The sequence below is a fragment of the Chenopodium album genome, chromosome 14 (assembly GCF_948465745.1).
Source record: "Chenopodium album chromosome 14, dcCheAlbu1.1, whole genome shotgun sequence".
Lineage (NCBI taxonomy): Eukaryota > Viridiplantae > Streptophyta > Magnoliopsida > Caryophyllales > Amaranthaceae > Chenopodium > Chenopodium album.
Genome location: NC_137847.1, coordinates 14,900,781 through 14,920,503, shown reverse-complemented (window position 1 = coordinate 14,920,503; position 19,723 = coordinate 14,900,781). Strand labels below are relative to the sequence as shown.

The 19,723-nt window shown below is 33.4% G+C and overlaps 1 protein-coding gene across 1 annotated transcript; it reads right to left on the bottom strand.

Moving 5' to 3' along the window:
• Positions 1-354: 354 nt before the first annotated feature.
• LOC145578989 (cell number regulator 5-like) lies at positions 355-6,296 on the bottom strand. The gene is made up of 4 exons (XM_081636280.1): positions 6,182-6,296; positions 5,487-5,740; positions 4,613-4,833; positions 355-939 (listed from the first exon to the last, which is right to left on the bottom strand). Exons 2-4 carry the CDS (start codon positions 5,665-5,667, stop codon positions 769-771), a joined length of 573 nt encoding a protein of 190 aa, XP_081492406.1. The 5' UTR covers positions 5,668-5,740; positions 6,182-6,296; the 3' UTR covers positions 355-768.
• Positions 6,297-19,723: the final 13,427 nt, after the last annotated feature.

The following is a 19,723-nucleotide window of genomic DNA, read 5'->3' as shown; positions in this document are numbered from 1 at the left end:
AAACCTATTTTTCTTGAACTTAATTTGTATGAAATTATCTTAACAAGTTTAGATTTAAAATAAGTGTAAATAAGTTGAACATAAAAGATTCTAGCTCAAGTAAAGTTTGACCCCCACAAATTGACATTTAATAACAAAAAACATAAGCTAATAAATGACAATTGTGAACCGAAAATGAATTGAATGTAATACTACTTCAAGGTGTTGCTCAATCAAATTACAAGCCAAAACTGAGGAGAGGGGTGGTGATACATACTGGTTCGCATTTTGGAGTGGTATTTTTAAGTTCGTAAAAAACAGGTGGTAAATTCAAGTGGTGTATTTGAAAGTGGTTTTTTACAAAATTTCCTAATGTTTAGTACAAAAGAAATTCATAATCAAAGATAAAAATGTATCAAAGCTGTACATTAGTGATCATGAAAATACAACTATTACACTTATCCTATACGAGAGAGTAAATGATAGACTTGGTCTACTATTGTTTCAAACAAAACTCGGTTTCTGCATCAGTACATATCCAACAGATTCAAGCCCCCTTTCTACACTTAGTTACATTTTCCACTATGATTACCAGTATATAAAAAGACCCAAATGTCTGTGAGAAAGATGATTACATAATCCCTCCAAGTCTCTCAGAAAGATATTGATATCCATGACATGAGACTAGACAATTTACAAAACAGAACATTGACAACCTAGGGCTCTATGATGATAACTTGAAATCAGAGTCGCAGCATGGCCGACAAGCCAGGATAATACAACGAAGCATCACTCTCCTGGACGCGGTTCCATTTTCTGAACAGGTGGAGCAGTAATTACAGGTTGTTTAGGGTCACCATAATTGGGATCACCAGATCTTTCACATATTTCCCTGTATTCTTGGCACAAGGCACATATATGACAAAAAAAATGAGTTGCAAAATCTCCACAGGGTGCCTCCTGCGTCACAATAATACCAAAGATTAAAATTTAAAACTATGAAGCTAAAGGTTTGAGGAAAAAACTAAAACCATCCTATAGATCAAAAAGATATTGAAACAGCAGAATTCTATGGGGACTCTGCAATTGAAAGAAATCTTAGCAAACAACAAGACAAGACAAAACAAATGCTAAAATAGAAGATAACTGGAACAAGAGTAAGTTTGTAGTAAACACTGATAGAATTTAATCAATTAATCTTCATCGTTGTGCACAATATCACTAATAGACAATATGAAGTCCATTATTCCTCCTCTGCAAGTGCAAGTGCAAGTGCAAGTGCAATTGCCTTAATCATAGCAGTAAATTCAATAAATTATTCTTATCCCTATCCGAGTGCAAGTCAACATCATGAGAAGATGAAGAGCAACACATTGGCACTGGTGGACTGGAGGTGGATGGCACCCCATCCATGCCTTTTGACTTGGGGTGGGGGAGAGGAAGTAGTGGATGGAAAGATGAGAGACTTTAAAACTTTCAAAATTTGTTGCTGCGATATGTCCCTGTAACGCACACTTCTCTCTTTACAGCAAAAAATCATTCACTCGTCCTAATTTCAAACCTGAAAGTATGATGAAAACTTTAGCAACACCTACTTCATTTTTTCTTTTAAAGCTTCATTTTGTAAAACATAGCTACATGACAACATTCCCCCCACTTTCCTTTTTTGTTGTTTTGTAGGTCATTTTAATTATTATTTTTACCACTTGAAGAATCATATTCAATAGGATTTAGAGGCACGGTTATGCTGCTTTAATAGTAATTTTAGGTCTTTTAGTCGCTTTTTAGGTCATATTTGCATAAGTTTTTCATTTTGTGCTCTATTACGCTTTTTTTGTGTTTTCTTAATGTTTTAGGTTGATTTGAGTTAATTTGATTGATATTTAGACAGAAAGTTGATTGATAAAGTTCATTGATTGAAGAGTTTATGTTCGTGGATGTTTATTTTGAGAAAATTATGAATGATAAATGAAAATAGCATCCACAATGATCGCTATGCCTTTGAGGAATGAATTTGAGTTAAAAACGAAGTTATACGATGGTTACAAAATGGCAAAAATTGATCCTTGTTCACTCTTTTTATCATAACTTGAGTTATACAACATCAGAAGTGATTCAAGTTGCATTGAAAACTATACTTGAAGAGTTATTTTAATGATAGGTCACACCCCCATATACGCTTCTTATAAGAAGAGATAAAGAGACTGCAAAATTTCCCTACGCCCGCACGACAAGCTATGGCCGCAAAGTCCAAGCTTCGAATCTTCCCCCCTGCATTCGTAGCTCGTCAGATGTGTGTTTTCTTATTATCATTGCATCATCATCACCTTTAACCAATCGCTATACTTATGTACTTTATTTTCTTATTTCTTTTGCTTAATTATTTTTAGATTAGAATTTAGCAAGAGGTACTATTTTCCCTCATGCCTTTTATTATTTTACGTTCGTTGAAGTTTTTGAGATCTCCATGGATTATTCTTAGATTTATTATTTCAGTTCATTGAGGTTTTTAATTTCTCTTTATTTTATTTATCTATTTAGTGCTTTCAATTATAAGTTCTTTCGTACATCTAGTTTTAATTATTTATTTCATGCTTGAGTAGTTTTATTTCTATGTTTGGGAATACATGTTTATATGATGAATATTGATTGAAATTATTGATTATTGATATCTCAAATTGATAGTGTTTTATTATTTGATAAATCTTATATCTTATAACCAGATCAATTGTTCGATTAATTCATGTTAATAAAAATTTGAATCGAAAAATCTAACTTTTAGAGGTTTACTTTCAATTACAATTAGCAACTCTGATGTGTTAGCGACTTTACTGCATTTGTTGAATTGAGAGCGTTAAGAACCCACCGTAGGCTTACCAATTGATCATTCTTTAAAGAAAGTTTACGCTTTACATATTTGGGTACTCCTTTATCAAGTTGAATGCTCTCTATAAAAGTGCAAACCCCCGGCTGATAGATATATTAGTAGAATAGTAGGGCGATATCGGGTAGTTAAGAAGCTTTCTAATGTTGTAAGACTCCAATCGACATCTGCACCTTATTGAAGCCAGACTACTAAGTCATTAGAGCTATTGAACTTATCTGTAGAACTTTTCTTTGGGCTGGTGATATTTCAAGCTCTGAAAAGGCTCCTATTGCTTGGGACTTGATTTGTATCCTAAAGTTGCATTATCCATGTTGCTATGGGCTATGGGTTAAAAAAGACAAACTCTGGTTGAAGTAGATTCATGCCTATTTAAATTAAATCCAGGAACATCTTAACCATGGAAATTCCTAAAGCTGCATCTTGATTGGTGAGGAAGATCTTTGAGTGTAGGAGGTATACTGGTACTACTGGTGATTGGAGTAATTTCTAGCTAATTACTTATTTCAAGTTAAAAAAAAAAAAACCTTTACTCGCATTACATGGGTGATTTTGAAATGAGTGGATTGGAGAAGAGTAATTCATTGCAATAAAGCGAGTCTGAGAAGTTTGTTTGTTCTAGGTTAGCTATTAAAAATAGGCCAAGTACAAATGACAGGTTTCTCTCTTGGGGGATTCAAAATAATCATGAGTGTGTTTTATGTCGAAAGCATGGAGAAACAGTTCAACACTTGTTTTTTACTTGCAGCTACTCTTTTTCAATTTGGAAAAGTGTTCTACTCATGCTACATTGTAACAAGAATGCTGAATATAATGGCAAAGAAGCAATATTTTTGGCAAGAACACGAAGTCTGCTGATCAGGCTGTCAAGGAGATAACTTTTAATGTTGCTTGTAGGTTTAATGAAGACTGATAGAGATTGATGTTGGCTTATTGTGTAGGCTTCTAATGATGCTCTGCTTCCACCCTTCATAGAAGGTGGAAGTTAAGTGTTGGTTTGTGTTTTGGAGGTTGTAGGCTTTTGATTTCTTTGTCACTTTCCCTTTTGGAAATAAGATCTTTACTTGTCAATAAAAAGTCAACCACAACCACCAAGAAAGAGAAAGGCAAATAAGAGAGAGAGATTTAGAAAGACTGACCACGATAAAAAAAAAAAAAAAAAAAAGAGAGATTATAATAAAACTAATGGTCGAATAAATGCTCAAATTTTGGAGTTTTAAGGTCAGTTTGGACCTAAAACTCTCAATTATGCAATGCGGTAATGGAGATGGCAGCATCTAGCATGTTGGCATAGTACAAAAATACAGCTGTATCATTTCTCTTAGGCCATATTGCAAAGGATTTTTCATGTTGAATAAGGGGCATTTCAAAAACCAGTGATCTCATACCCTCATCTGAATCACTTGTACCATCCCTGAATTGAACATTACATCCAGTGTTACACTCAAAAGTTACTTGCTATTCAAAGACAGCGTGAAAAATCTCCCATGTCTCCCATATATTGGCTCTTAGCCTCTAATAATCTACTCTAACTACTCTAATCGCATACAATTATATATGTATCATATTTGTATCACGTGAGAACCACAAAACAGTCCGAGATCAATGCAATTTATAAATCTCCAATAATCATACACACTACACAACTACAAGAAGCGAGGATGAAATTCAGAAGCATTCTATGGAATTACATCTCCTACGTATGGGAAATATAAAGCCAAGAAAGCAAATATAACAGAGATGACTTACCGGCAGATTATACTTGGTTCGAAGGATCTTTCGATAGTTGTATGCATAGGACGAAAGCAGACATCCAGGCAGCCCCAAAAGTATACAATACATGAAACAACCACTGCTGGCTAGGGTCCAAAGCATACAATGAACCACACAAGGTCCTGCCAGAGTTCCAGAACCCAGAAACTCAGCATTCTTAGCAAAGAGATAGCAGGGGCAAAAGGCACCTATACAACCTGCATTAAGTGAATAAGACAAAGTAAGGTATCTCTGATTTGCAGTATTCCCAATTCAATGATCCAAATAAGTAGCATGTACAACCCTCAAATAAAATACTTAAATGAGAGTAAAACAATGCTGTACACTGGGACTGGGCACCAAAATGAAAACTTATTGATAGGATTATTGATTCAAGATAGGCAAGAGCAAGACACATCAAAAGGGACTCGATGACGTAATGCAATTCTCAGAACATCAAATATAGTCGAAAAACATGTGGTAGGACCAAATATATGGAAAACTCATAATCTAATCTGGTGGTAAAATTTATATTGCAAACTTGCAAAGCGTAAACCTATATGCATAAAACCATTAGCTGAGCTTAAATCGAACCAAAGGCAATATGAAGTAAGAGTTTTGTGAAGGATTTTGAGCAATGATATCAATTAAAATATACGAAGTAAGAGTTTATATTCACTTCAAAGGCACCATACGAGAAATCTAACTAAGTCATTAATTCTCTATAATGCATAAAATCAAGATAAAAATCACCTAAATTTCAGTATTTTTTTTTTTTTTATATTTTTTATTTTTAATATGCTCAAATTGCACCTTTGACAAACTCATCCTTGTGTTTTAATCAAGTGTCACAAGTCAGATTTTAGCATACAGCTCGGGGTATCGTCGCAACAAGCACAGATTCCAGAGGACCACTGCACAGTGCCATCACTAATCGAAGCCGAAGCAGAAGCTTGAACATCATAGTTCCCTGCAGTTAAAGCTTCATAATCTTCCTCAGGCTGCCCCAGTGGTATATAAGGAGGTGGCACATAGCTCCCATTTCCTTTCATATTCGTTCTTCAGAATTGAAAGAAAATAACCGCACTGCCCAAATCCTCTCTTCAATCAGCTGCAAACTTTTTTCTGATAAAGAATTTCCAAGAAATAAATGAATTGCAAAACCAAGAAATTATTCAAAAAGAAAACTACAAAATTCAATTAAGTAATTAACCCAACAAAATTAAACAACAGTAAAGTTAAATAATAGTACGAAGTATGAAGTACAAAATAAAAACCCAGAAATTTGCCATGAATTACAAAAATGAAAGACAGCAAAAACCAAAAATTTGATTGAAACAACACCCATAAATTATTCAAAGAGGAAAATATCAGATTCAAGAAATCAAAAATAATTAACATAAAAAAATAAAATAAACTCAGAATTTTGCTGCTGAATACAAAAATGAAAATCAGCAAAACCCAAGAATTGTTTTGAAGGGTTTTATGAAGAATTGAACCTTCAATTGATTTATTTTATAGGTTATTAATTAAGTAACAATTAACAAATAAATAAAACATTTTTACCTAAGAGAGTTTGCAAATCTTCTTCGATTCAAATTCAGAAAAATAGCGAGATTCCAATCTGGTCGGAAAAGTTTTGTATGTCCAGGATGCTTTCCAGTGGATCTTCTTATTTGTTCTTCTAATTTGGGAATTCTTTCTTTTTATTTAAGTTACTAGATTTGTATCTCGTGCGATATCCGAATTTTTTATTGAATTTTAAGATAAATTTATAATGTATATGTCAAAATTTAAAATATGTCATTGATAGAAAACTAATTAGAAACTGATGTGTTTTTTTGACGATTTGCTATCTAGTAGGCATGTAATGACTAATAATAATGTTGGTGAAAAAATTCGCTTTAATACATTAAAATAATTAAAAAAAATTAGCAAAAAATAAACTAAATAAAATAAATGTTCAAAGCACGTTGGATTGACTCGAACATTTCTTGACTCGTAATCTGAAGTGACCTAATTCGAGATGTTTCATGACCCAACCCTAATTGACAAGTATCCATTTTATTGGATTATGAAGTATATAATTTTAACTGATTAATATATATTATAAATGGATGTTTTACGCTTTAAACTACTCCCTTCGCTCTAAAAAATATTATGATATAAAAAATAAATTTATATGATAATTTTTGAGAATTATAATCAAATAATTTTTTTTGAATAAAATTATAATTCAATTTGCACATTTGAATTATTGACATTTTATCGATAATAAAACTCTAAACTAACAATTTTATCCTAAAATTGTATCCAAATAGAATTCTAAACTAACTTTTTTATCTTATGAAGTCTATTTAAATCTATCCAACATGGCGCAACACTTGGCGAAAAGTTGGAATGTCAAGTGTCGCAATGTCATGACCTGGCTAATTGTTTAGCTTTATATATTTAGCCAAATCACGATGCAGCGACACTTGGCGTTTCAACTTTTCGCCAAGTGTCGCGCAACGTTGGATAGATTTAAATAGATTTCATAAGATAAAAAAAGTTAGTTTAGAATTTTATTTGGATAAAATTTTAGGATAAAATTGTTAGTTTAGAGTTTTATTTTCGATAAAATACCAATATTTTAGATGTACAAATTGAATTATAGTTTTATTCAAAAAAAAATTAGATTATAATTCTAAAAAATTATCATATAAATTTAGTTTTTATATCATAATATTTTTTGGAGCGAAGAAAGTACTTCAAAGTGTAACACATCCATTTATTCATATTTTATTCAAAAAAATTATTAGTTCAAAGCGTAAAACAATACACCTAATATATCATAACTGGTTAAATAGTATACTTTACAGTCTAATAGAATTTTATTACTATGAAGATCGATCTGTCAGTTAGGGTCGGGTCATGAGTCATCTCGGATTGGGTCACTTTAAGTTACGAGTCAAGAAATGTTCAACTCTTGCCCAAAGTTTTGGGTTCGGATCAATCCAACGGGTTTTGAACATTTATTTATTTAATTTATTTTTTGCTAATTTTTTATTTTTTTTTAATGTATTAAATCGAACCTTTCCACCAACATTATTATTAGTCATTACATGCCTACTAAATAGCAAATTGTCACAAAAGCACATCAATTCCTAACTAATTTTGTATCAATGATATATTTTAAAATTTTATATATAGATTAAAAATTTATTTTAAAATTCAATAAACAACCCTGGCATCGCACAGGCACAAAACTAGTTAGTTATATGATTAGATTAGACCTATGGCGTGCAAGCGTGCACGGATTGCAAAAATTATTGAAATGAAATAGCTTATTTTTATTAGTATAAATTGCCACCATTAATCCCAATTTTGTCTCATACGCTGATAATAAGCCCTACTGTCGTTTATTTACTATCATTTCTAACTTTGTATACCTTTAATTTCTCACTACCAAAAAAAAGTGGAAAAAGTAACATGTAATACATAACTGTCAAGTTGGATAAGCGTTCTCTAGAGTTACATAGAACGCCTATGTTAGAGGACAGTTTCATAAGTTTAATCAAATAGAATGCCCCTCTTTGTTGATAGTTCTATTTGATTTTACCATAATAATAATAAAAATTGAAATATATGGCTTTACAACACAGAACACTGTAGTATGATAATAGTTCTATTTGATTTACGATATAGTTATTTATTTTTATTTCATCCACTCTCCACATACTCAAAACCTAACCCTCTTTTTTTTTCCCTTCTACCGCCGTTCTACCTCTTCTCTATTTTCCCCATATTTTCATTCAACTGCCCTCCTCTTTAGTGGATCCACTGCCTTTTCTATTCATCCTCAAGTCTTTTCAAATTAGACATATGGAAACTCCCAACCCATCTCTCGTTCTTCTCGTGCGGGTGTTCAGGTATTTATTTCCCTTTAATGATTTTTGTTTGGGTTTTTATAATGAAATTTTTTTAGATCTGTGCTTGTATATTCAAAATTCAAGGAATTGTGCTTTTTGGTGATGTTCAAATCACTAGAATTGTCTTGTGATTGTGTTATATTGTATGATTTTTATGAGATTAGTTGATGGAATTTGTGGGTTTTGAATTTGATTTTGAAATTTTGTATTTATAAGGGATATTAGATTATAAGAATCTTGAAACTATGCGCCAATATGTCAAGGCCCTCGCTGCTCTAATTAGGGATATTAGATTATAAGAATCTTCGACTTTCTCGCCATCTTGTTTGCTTGGATTAATTGTATATACTCTGACATTGCTGGATTTTCTTCTACAGGTTAAATTTCTAGGAATGATGCTACATTCAAGCATTCAATGATCCGAGACTTCATTTTCGTCATCATCAATTGATTAGCTAGTAAACAAAACACCCATATGCTACGCAATTATGATTGGAGAGTAATATTGGTCATTTTTATTTATACTTTTTTGTATCTAAAGTGAAATACCCTGTAAACATGCTCCAAGTCTTTCAATTAGTTCGATTAATTCTTTGAATTTTTTTTATTGGAATAATATCAATTCAATGAACACTAGCTAGTATATTTTTAACATTATTTTATTTCTTTACTTGCTGCTATTAAAAAAATTGGAGAAAAATAATAATTAATTTTTTTATTAAAAAATAAAGTAAAAGAGAACAGTCATCTAAGATGGGCGTTCTCTTTTCATGTGAATACATAACGCCTATTATAAGATAAACGTTCTCTTTTCTGTGTCTTTTATTTATTTTGTACATACAAATATGAAGCGGTCATCTTAGTTAGGCATACTATAAAACATAGAATACAAAACGCCTTGAAGAGGCATCTAGAATACTTTATAAGGCACCCTAGTTGAAGGACGCCTCTAAGGTGTTCTATATTGTCTATTTTACGCGTTTTATATAGTCTATTTATTTTGTGGTAGTGTCTATCACACCCATATGACTTGAAAACCGGATTAGAAGGTTAACTTAAGGGAGTTTCCCTCCCTTATTAATGTCACGTGAGCTCTCCCTCCCAACTACTCTCTTTACTCTCTCTTCTACTCCCTCCCCTTCAATTACTACTTCAATTACTGCAACAGAGTACCTTCAACGAGAAAAAAAGAAAAAGGGAAATTGACGCCATTATTGAAGCTTCAACCAAAATTGTATTTTGCCCTAACGTCACGATCGTCCATTTCTGTCAAAGAGAAGCAACATGCGTAGTTTGAAAAGCGAATAACTTCCATTTTAGGTAAGTTTCTAAACCCTAAATTCGCTAAAATTGCGCATAAGTTTGCAACTTAATCTCGAACCCTAATGAATTAAACTCGAAATTGATGAATTTGTGTATGGAATTTCAATTCATTTGTTAATTATGGGTGCGAATTGTTGTGTGTTTGTTTTTTTGGTGTTTTGTTTTTGTTGGTTTGTTTTGTTTTAGTTTAAACCCTAAATGCTTGGTTTAAATGCATTCATGATTGTAATGTAGTTGCTGTTAAATTAGGTATGGCTACTACTAAAGTAAGCTTGAAAATGTGGCATGGAGGGGTGTTTAAACAGCTTGACAATGGTGAGTTGTGTTATAGCAATGGAAAAGGTAAAACAGCTTGACAATGGTGAGTTGTGTTATAGCAATGGGAAAGGTAAAACCTTTAGTGTAGACCCTGATGAACTTTGTGCTTTCTACCTTGTGGAGTTGGTTATGAAGTGTGCAAAATATGAGGATAAAATTCAGGGTTTTATGTACTTAATTCCTAGACTAAGTATGGTAGGTGGGTTGAGGAAGGTTAATAATAATGACAGTATGAGGGAGATGATAGATGTGTCACTTAAGTATAGGGGTATGGAGGTGTATGCTGTACATGGTGAAAATGACCCTATGTTCCCTTCTAAACTTCAACCAACATCATCAAAACAACCCAAAATTGTGAGACCTAAAAAACTGCCTATAAAGAGGGGACCACTAGTGAAATCTAGTCCAAGGAAGAAAGGTCAGTCATCCTTGACTATTTGTGAACCTTCCCAAAAAGCCCTTGATAGCTCATTAAAGGCCAAAGAAGATGCTCCCACTACATTTGTTCCCATTCAACAAACTAGTACTTACCAAAGTACTTTTTAGAGTTAAATATGTTATAAACCCTAACTCCACACCTGATAAAACACATCTTACATCCTCTACCCTTATTGCAGCTTCACAAACTAACAGTGACCTTGTGAAAAATTATGAATGGCAAGATTCAAGACCTGATAGCCCTATTCCTATAAATGATTTGATCCCAACAGATAGTTTTAAGAGTGATAAAGAGGACCCACTTTATAAACCACTAGAATTAGATAAAGGGAAAGGGGTGAGTGTTTTTTTTTTGGGATGTTTACACAAATGATAATAGTGAGGGTGGAGAAGATAGAGATGGGGAAGAAGTAGAAGTTGGTGAGGGTTTGGGTGGAGAAGCTACAGGAGGGGAAGATCTAGAAGGGTTGGAGGATTTAGAGGTAGAGGAGATCTTGGATGATGAGCTGCAGTATCAATCAGAAAGTGAGGATGAGGAATACGCTTTAGCTAGGAAAAGGGTTAGAGATACAACATCTAAGCTAATTGACATTGCAAGAAAAATTCAAAAAGAAGCAGCAAAGTGTTTGAACAAAGAGGAGGAGGAAGAGGAAAGGGCAGCTAGTGCTAGGGAAGAAGTTGATGAAGGTACAAGCACTCATGTTAGTAAGGGTTTTTGTCCACAGAGTGATTATGAATAAAGTAATGAGGAGGTGCATACTCCACCTGACAGTGGTGAAGAGGATTTAGATCCAAGAAAAAAAAGGAAGTCACACCTCTTAATGTCTACTACACACACTGACTTTGGGAGTTTCAATTGGAAAGTAGGCTAGAGATTTGCAAACAGGGATGAATTTAGGAATGCAGTAGCTAGATATGGGATTCTACAGATAAGGGATGTGTATTTCAAAGTGAGTGACAATCAAAGGCAACAAAGGTTAGGTGTCAAATGCCTTGACAGTTGCCCTTTTTATGTGTATGCTTCATAGGACAGCAGAAGAGCATGTATAGTTGTCAAGACTGTAAAGGGTGTGCATACTTGCCAGAGGAACATGAAGAGGAATAGACAACTTAATAAAATATGGGTAGCTTCCCAGTTCCTTGAGGTATTCAAGACAAGGCCTCATTGTCCTGCAAAGGAAATTCTAGAGTGTGTTAGAAAAGCATTTAAGATGTTGGTGACTAGGGACTTTGCTTATAAAGTCAAGTACAAGGCTCATACAATGTTGCATGGTTCTATGAGTGACCATTACAACAAGCTTGGAGGTTACATGCCTACATTACAGAGTAGCAGCCTTGGTACTAAGTTAGAGTTGGTACTGACACAGAGAAGCAACCTCCAATTTTTAAGAGGTTGTTCATCATCTGCTTTGAAGAGTTGAAAACTGGGTGGTTGAAGGGATGTAGGAAGGTACAAGAAGTAGATGCTTGTTTCCTCAATACATTTTTAGGAGGTCAGCTTATATCATCTGTGGGAAGAGGCAACAATGATCAGATGTTCCCAATTTGTTGGGCAATTGTTGAAGGTGAGAACAATGATAACAAATTAAAAAGGGTATTTTGAATGAACATTTAATTTACATGAGTAACAAAATTAAAGAAAGTCAATGTAGTTACAAACTTAGAATTGAGAAACACAGTATAAGGTAACATTATTGCACAAAATATACAAATTAGATTTTAGGGGTTTTAGCCAAAATGTAAGACATTTGAGTTGAAATCAAAATTAAAAATAAGCATAGGCCACGTAATGGTAAAGCATAGAGCCAAGCATGGTGAAATGTAGCCATGTGAGGCTGTGACATATGACCTTGGCCCCAGGAGTCTACAAACCCTTAATTGATTTTAGCACACCTTTATATGAGAAGAGCATAGAAAATTATGCTCTCACATAGAGGTGTGCCAAAATCAATTTTGGTGTGCTAAAATCAATTTTGGTGTGCTAAAATCATTTCCCTTGTAAACATCAAGACTTCTAAGTTTCTAGAAGCTATGACATACACAATTTGGTTTACAAGCCAAGAAAATACCACAATTCCAATTCATTGTTTCGTGGAGCTCCCCAAACATTCTTATAGCCTTAGTATTTTACTTGAAGTTATACAAGGGACATTATGCCAAAAGTACCGCCAGAAATTTACTTGAAGAATTGTTGTCTCTTCTTTAGATAGCTTTTTACTGACTACTCCACTGAAAGTTATGCTGCAAATATAAGGGAAAGGCCAATGTAATACCAAGACAATAAGTTAGTATCAGAAAAGGAAATTGCAATAGCTATAAGACATAAGGAAGACAAATCTCCAACACATGTGAGTATGTGACATGGCACAGGTAAGCATAGAGTAAGAAAAGAATTATTGACTGCATGTATCTTTAGTAGGAAAATCCTAAAACTGAACAACCTAAATAACCCTGCATCAATTTTTATAGCCCCCTAATTTATACAGGAAGAAGTTTAACCTAAATAACCTGGTTTATCACAACTAAGGCTTTAACGGTTACATCATTAATTAGATCTGTCACTTGCTAATTAACTGGCTCTTAACATTTGAAAGTTCCAAACCCCATCCAGTGCTTTATCAAGATAGTAAGGAACCTATTAGAAAACTTCCCTCCATCACAATTTATACATTTGGTGACATCTTTAAAGTTAGAGATAGACATTACATTGCTTTCTGATTATTATCATATATAGACAAATAAAAAGAGCTATTCAATAATGTAAATCCATAAAAATATTTTTCTGAATATATATTTTCCATAAAAGCATACATACCAAATTAAAGTTCCACCATCAAGTGCAATTAAAGTAGAATACAAAGGACATTGTGGAATGAATAGGGCAAAGAATTTCATCTTGCTCTGACCTCAGCAGTAATTGCATCATCATATGCACCTATAAGGAAAGGAAAAATTCAAATGCAATAATCACTTGACTGTGACTGTATGCACCAGTTGCTCTTCCTGGTATTTGATCCAAAATCTGCCGAGCTCTCTTTATTGAATCAGCAATGCATTTAGTCAAAGTAACAAAGAAAAGTAGAAGAAATAAATACTAGTCTGTAATTGAATTGAAATACTCTTGTTTGATCATAAAAGTGAACTGATAGATGATTAAAGGAAGGCATAAAAAGAGCTCATTGTTTGATAAAATAAGCAATTCAACATCATATAGTAGCAATAAATGCCTAAATATAAACTCACGGATGAATATAAACTCCTTGTTTGTTAAAATAAGCAATTCAACAATGTGAATATAGTCCCAATGTTTCACTTCTATCCAAAATGCTTGATTGATCACATAGAGCAAGAACCTGATGCACGTTAATTAAAAGAAACATTACAAGTGATTTTTAGAGTAACTGCTCACGACACTCAAACACTATGGGCACTAACCTAACGAAAAAATGTGATTGGTTGTTGCGTAAGAGCATGAGGATTCCCAATATTACAGAAAAGTATTTGCACAAATGACGACAAGTTTAAGCTGTGAACTTGAGACAGGATAAATGGCAATTATACCTCATCGAAAGGAAGAGAATCAGGCTGTTGACTCAATTGCTATCTCAACATCTGCGAGAACAATATGATAACACCATTAGATCAGCAATAAATTGCAATGACCACATCAACCAGAGAAAGCAATACTCTTATTCAAATCGAGTCTTAATCCATTTCAAAATACATAGTGTTTTATGATAGCAAGCACGGAGCCACGGACTAAGGAAGAGAACCAAATATACTTCCTGTGTCTGACATGCTGTCATGTCTTTCACTTAAATTAGAAGATCATACAGAGTAGTATGAATTACAGTAATTTTTAACGTAAAGATATAGAAAGAACTTAACGCTTTTCAGATTGAAACCTTTTTCCTTTTTCCTGTATAATTATTCTCCACTGAATGGAAACCCAGGATTCATTGATATATATTCATTTTATTCCATAGCTTATTGTATTGTAGTAGTTTTGAGATAACCCAATATCAAGTCATTAGAGTAACTAGATACATAGTAATCAACAATCTTAGCAAATGGCAAGACAAATACAATAATAATTAATGCATTTCGTCTCATACCTCGGCCTGGGTAACAATCGCTCCACAAACCAAACAAGGTACTACTAATTGTCCTATTTACTATACATATTAAGTGTTGGGTTTGAGAAGTGTGGAGAACGGTTCAAGGAGGCTAAGGGGGTGCATAGCTTAGGAGTTTAAGCTATGGGCTATTGCTTGGTGTTAAGCAATGGTGGATGGCAAGGGCTGACTTCAAATGAGCATATCTCAAGATCTATGAATGATATTGAGATGATTCAAGTTGGAGGTGATAGCGCGTCTCAAGATCTTTCCAATGACTGGTTATAACCTTGATTTTGTTGAGAATCGAGGGAGTTATGGTTGTTTTAAGAAGAGTAGTCCGTGCAGTGCGGGAGTTCGACTGAACTATTGAAAGGTTAAGTCGAACCTAGCTTTTGAGGCAGAATCTACAGTTTTTTGATTTCTAGAGGAGGATTGGTCAAACCTAGTAAGAAGTTTGACTGAACCACCCCATGTTCGACCGAACTCTAGGTAGGTTCAGCCGAACCATTGAGCTCCTGTTCGAGCGTGCAATTTCTTTTAATTTGCTCGGGATGTAATCTTAGCCGTTGATCTTCTTGCACTATACATACTCTTGTATTGTCATTGTAAAGAGAGAAATAGGATGAGGGAAAGATGTAGAGAGAGAAAGCCTCAATGTAAAACCCAAACACTTAGGGTTTGAGTGTTTGAGAGGGTGAGCTTGGGGTGGGAGCTTTCATGGGGATTGAAAGCTTGTAATCTACATTAATCTTCATCTAATTATTGCTCCATAGTGGATTGGTGGGTTTTTCTCCCGGTTCTCGGGTTTCCTACGGTAAATTCTCCTTGTCTCGTTTATTACTTATTTTTGCGTCTTCTAGTTGTTAATTGTCGTTAATCGCCAACTAACTAGCACATTCATTAATCCCTTTCATTAATCTAGCATTAATCGCCAACTGTTGAGCATTGCCCTCACTGACAGTTAGTGGCGAGTTTAGCATTTTATATAAGTGGATTCATATTTAATTAAAATTAAATAAATTAACAAATTACATTGATTAAAAATAAATTAACAAATTACATGAAATTATGTATATAGTTTATTTAAGTGGCATATCTAACATTATTGACATATAAGGTTAATAACTTATTATTTCGTCATCATTTAAATATTTGTAACATGATTTTTTTTACGGAAAAGTGGGGTTAATTGACCCCATTACATTAAATATAAATCCGTTCATGCTGACAGTTGTACTTCTGAGAGGCTGCATGTCTCAAATAGTTTTTATCTCACGAATACGATAAAGTTTAAATCCTTGGCGAGTATGCCAATCTAGTCTCCAATTAAGATCAATAGCTCTCATAAAGTCGTTACACATTGGAGCAATATCTCCTTTTCTAAATCTCAAAATGTTTTGATACTTCTCACTGAAATCCGCTATATAACTTTTTTGTATTTTATTACACTAGCTGCCCTACTGTTAATCCGCACCTCCTCATACCCCTCCGACATAATTGATTATAAATTTGTTGCATATCACACAACATTATAAAACTAATATCGATGTAAAAATAATTACTGGGTTTGTGATCTAATGTATAAGCTTAATATGCATGAACTAATGTATAATCACAAAAATAATCATAAAAATTAAATAGTCACTATAATCACAAAAAAATATTTCAAACATCAACTTTGAGTCTCATCGTGATCATGAAGGAATTATGTCTTCGATAAGTGCAATTATTAGATATATCAAGGATCACTATTATGGAGATAATAAGTTCATTCTTTTGGGTCGTCATTGTCTGATGCTAGATATGATAACTGATCTTTGGGCTAGTTAAATAGTCTAAAGCCCAATAGAATGGATCTTATGAGGTCACATAACAAGGGTATTGGGTTAAACAAGTAAGAGACCCATTAGTGGGCCTCATGAGGATATGTCAAGCCATGTAAGAAGTAGGGCTAGTGTAGTTAGAAATCGGCTAGGAGTTTGGGCTTTACATGGACTCTAATTATATATATGATATATAAATAAAGGCCATGCATAGGGTTGATATAAGTCACAATTAACCTAAGCAGTGAATTGTGAAGCAAGCAACAAATCTCTCTCAACCCCTCTCTCACACGCCGTCTCTCTCCCCTCATTCGTACAACCATACAGACCACCCAGGCAAGGTGGTTGCTCGTGGTGGTGGTGATGGTTCGTGGCTTTATTGTTTCCTCTCCTCTCCGTTGAAGGTTAATTGAAGTGTTCAGTCATAACTAACTAACATTAGAGGAGGTTTAATTTGTGCCCATGGACCAAGTAGAGGAATCACGCTTGGGGTTCTTTATCTCCCATTGTTTTTGATCGATCGCATGTGGAATCACGCTTCAAAGGTACAATTATAATTTCTTTATGTGTTATGCATTGGTCTTGGTGTTTAGATCCTTATGAATATGATTCATGCAATTCTGCTTAGAGGTAACTAAAGTCCTAAAGTGGTATCAGTTAGCCTTTGCATGTACGCATATTGAATTTTAATTCTTTGATGTTCACAAATTTTAATTCAATTATGAGGGGGAATAATTTAATTATGGTTCAATCTTTATATTAAATGGAGATTTAATTATTGGAATTTGATTAAATGCGATTTAATTCTGCTCAAAATAGCCTAGAAAGGACCGAATTTTTCCTTATTATGCTCGAAAATTTCTAAAACCCTAACCCTAGATTCGAATTTTTCGAAATCCTAAACCCTAAAATTTTGATTTTGTGTTTTGGTTTTTGAATAGAAGATGCCCTAATTTCTCATAGTGAGAAAGAAAATTTGTTTCTCACATGACATTTTTGTGAATAAATCAACAACTTTATTCAATTATGGAGCCCACTATAATGAAAAAGTAGTTAATTTATTCATGAAAATCCCCCCATGAGAAACAAATTTCATTTCTCAATATGAGAAACAGGGAATTTCCCTTTTGAATAATTTCGATTGTTTTATGCTTCATGTTTTTAATCTAATTGATTTCATACATAAATTGTGAATTTTGCATGATCAATTAATTAATTTACAAGTTAAATTTAATTGGGATTAATTTTATGAAGAACCCTAATTTTTAAAATTGAATATGGATTTAATTTTAATTATTGGACTGATTTAATTTAATTTTAGCAAAAGTTGTTTTAATTAAATTAAAAACAAAAAAAATTAAAAGGTCGGCAACCACAGTGGCTACCGACCAATGTCATTCTAAGAAAGAGGGGAGGGGAGGGCAGGCGGTCCAAGGGGCTAGGCAGCAGTGTGCAAGTGTTGCATGACTGCTGCTGTGGTTGCCGCTGTTGTTGTTGTTGTTGCTGCTTCTAGAGGCAGTGGCTGCTGTAAAGCAGCCAACTACCGTGGCTAGCCTAGGCTGGCCACGCACGGTGACCTGCAACCAACAATAGCACTGCTGCCGCTACTGCCTTACAGCAATGGGAGCTGGGAATGCGCCCTGCCACCGTGGCTAGCCTCGGCTGGCAACCATGGTGGCTGGCGGTGTACGGTGGTTTTTTAATTTTTTTTTTAAATATTCTCAAAATAAAATCTGATTTTATTTTGGGGATAAAATCAAATTTCAAAAGTTGGTATTTTGATATTATCCATAATTAAAGTTGTTAATTTTGGATAGGACTTGTTAGGATATTTTGAGCATATTCTAAAGATTAAGATTGATTTAAATAATGAGATTATCCCTTAATTATTTTAGGTTATAATTGATTTAAATTTATGTGATTGGTTGGCAATTAGGATAGAATCTCCTAAATTAGTTAGGATAATCTTTGAGGATAAATATGATTTATCTTTTAAGATTAAAATAATATTTGATTCTATCTCATGCCTAATTTAAAATATATGATATTTTATTTATGGTCATATATTATCTAAATGCAGTAATTAAAATATGAGATATTGAGGTGCCGTGTTTCCTTAATTATGACCATTCGATGTTGTAGTTTAGGAAAGCATGATAAGTGATTTATTATATGGCACTTTATAATATATGATGTTATTTATTGCCATATATAAACTAGTATGGCCCATAGATTCTAAATACGATCTGTGCATCATAATGTGTTTTTGTAATCTAAGTACGGTCTGCGTACCGATAAAGCATTTTTGTAATTTTATTTTATTTTATTTAATTAGTAGATAGAATAGAATAATATTACAGGTTGTAGTTAGTCCAAGAAGCTAATGGAGTAAAGGCCCAAAGGAGCAAGATGGATAAGATTCATGAAGGTTCAAGTGGGAGATTTTTGCTTTATTAGTTTTCTTAGGATTAAGGGGCTATACTATGTAATGTTTTATTTATGCATTAGTAGATAATGCATGTTAGATTTTATTGATGCTTGTGATGATGTGCTAGAGTTCACTAAATAATCACAAACATAATGAATCTAGGTCCCGGTAATATTGAGGTTGCTTTTCCAATTAAAAACCCAATAAACCTTGATATTTATGATAGGTCATGCCAAAGTTGGGTGTCATTTTATATCTTGGGAGAGTTAGGGTAAATCAAGTTTTAAAATTTTAATTGGTTATACTCAACAAGGTTACCTAAAGAGTTTAGAACCTTGAAGCAAAGGGTAATAATTAAACATGTGATGATTAATTATTCAACCAAGAGTTGCAAGAGTTGCAATCAGTAAAGAGTTTGCTCACCTTGAAAATGTAATGGTTGATGGTAAGGCCAAAGTCTGGTCAATTATTGCACAAATAAAGGGTCTTGGAATCACTTAATTCAAGTAGGGATCATTTAAATTGAATAAAGTGTTTTAAAGTTACCTATTTTAATTCGTTTATGGTACTTTAAATTTTAAATATAATTGAGTTTTGCGTTTATTAATAAGTGATATTTCGTTCTAATTTTGTTATTATATATAATCTCCTCAATTGAAAATAAAATTGAGAAATGTTCTCAAAAGGTTAAAAGATAATCCATAAACCTATATTCCAATTTTGCTAAGATGGTTCTAAAAGGCAAGTTT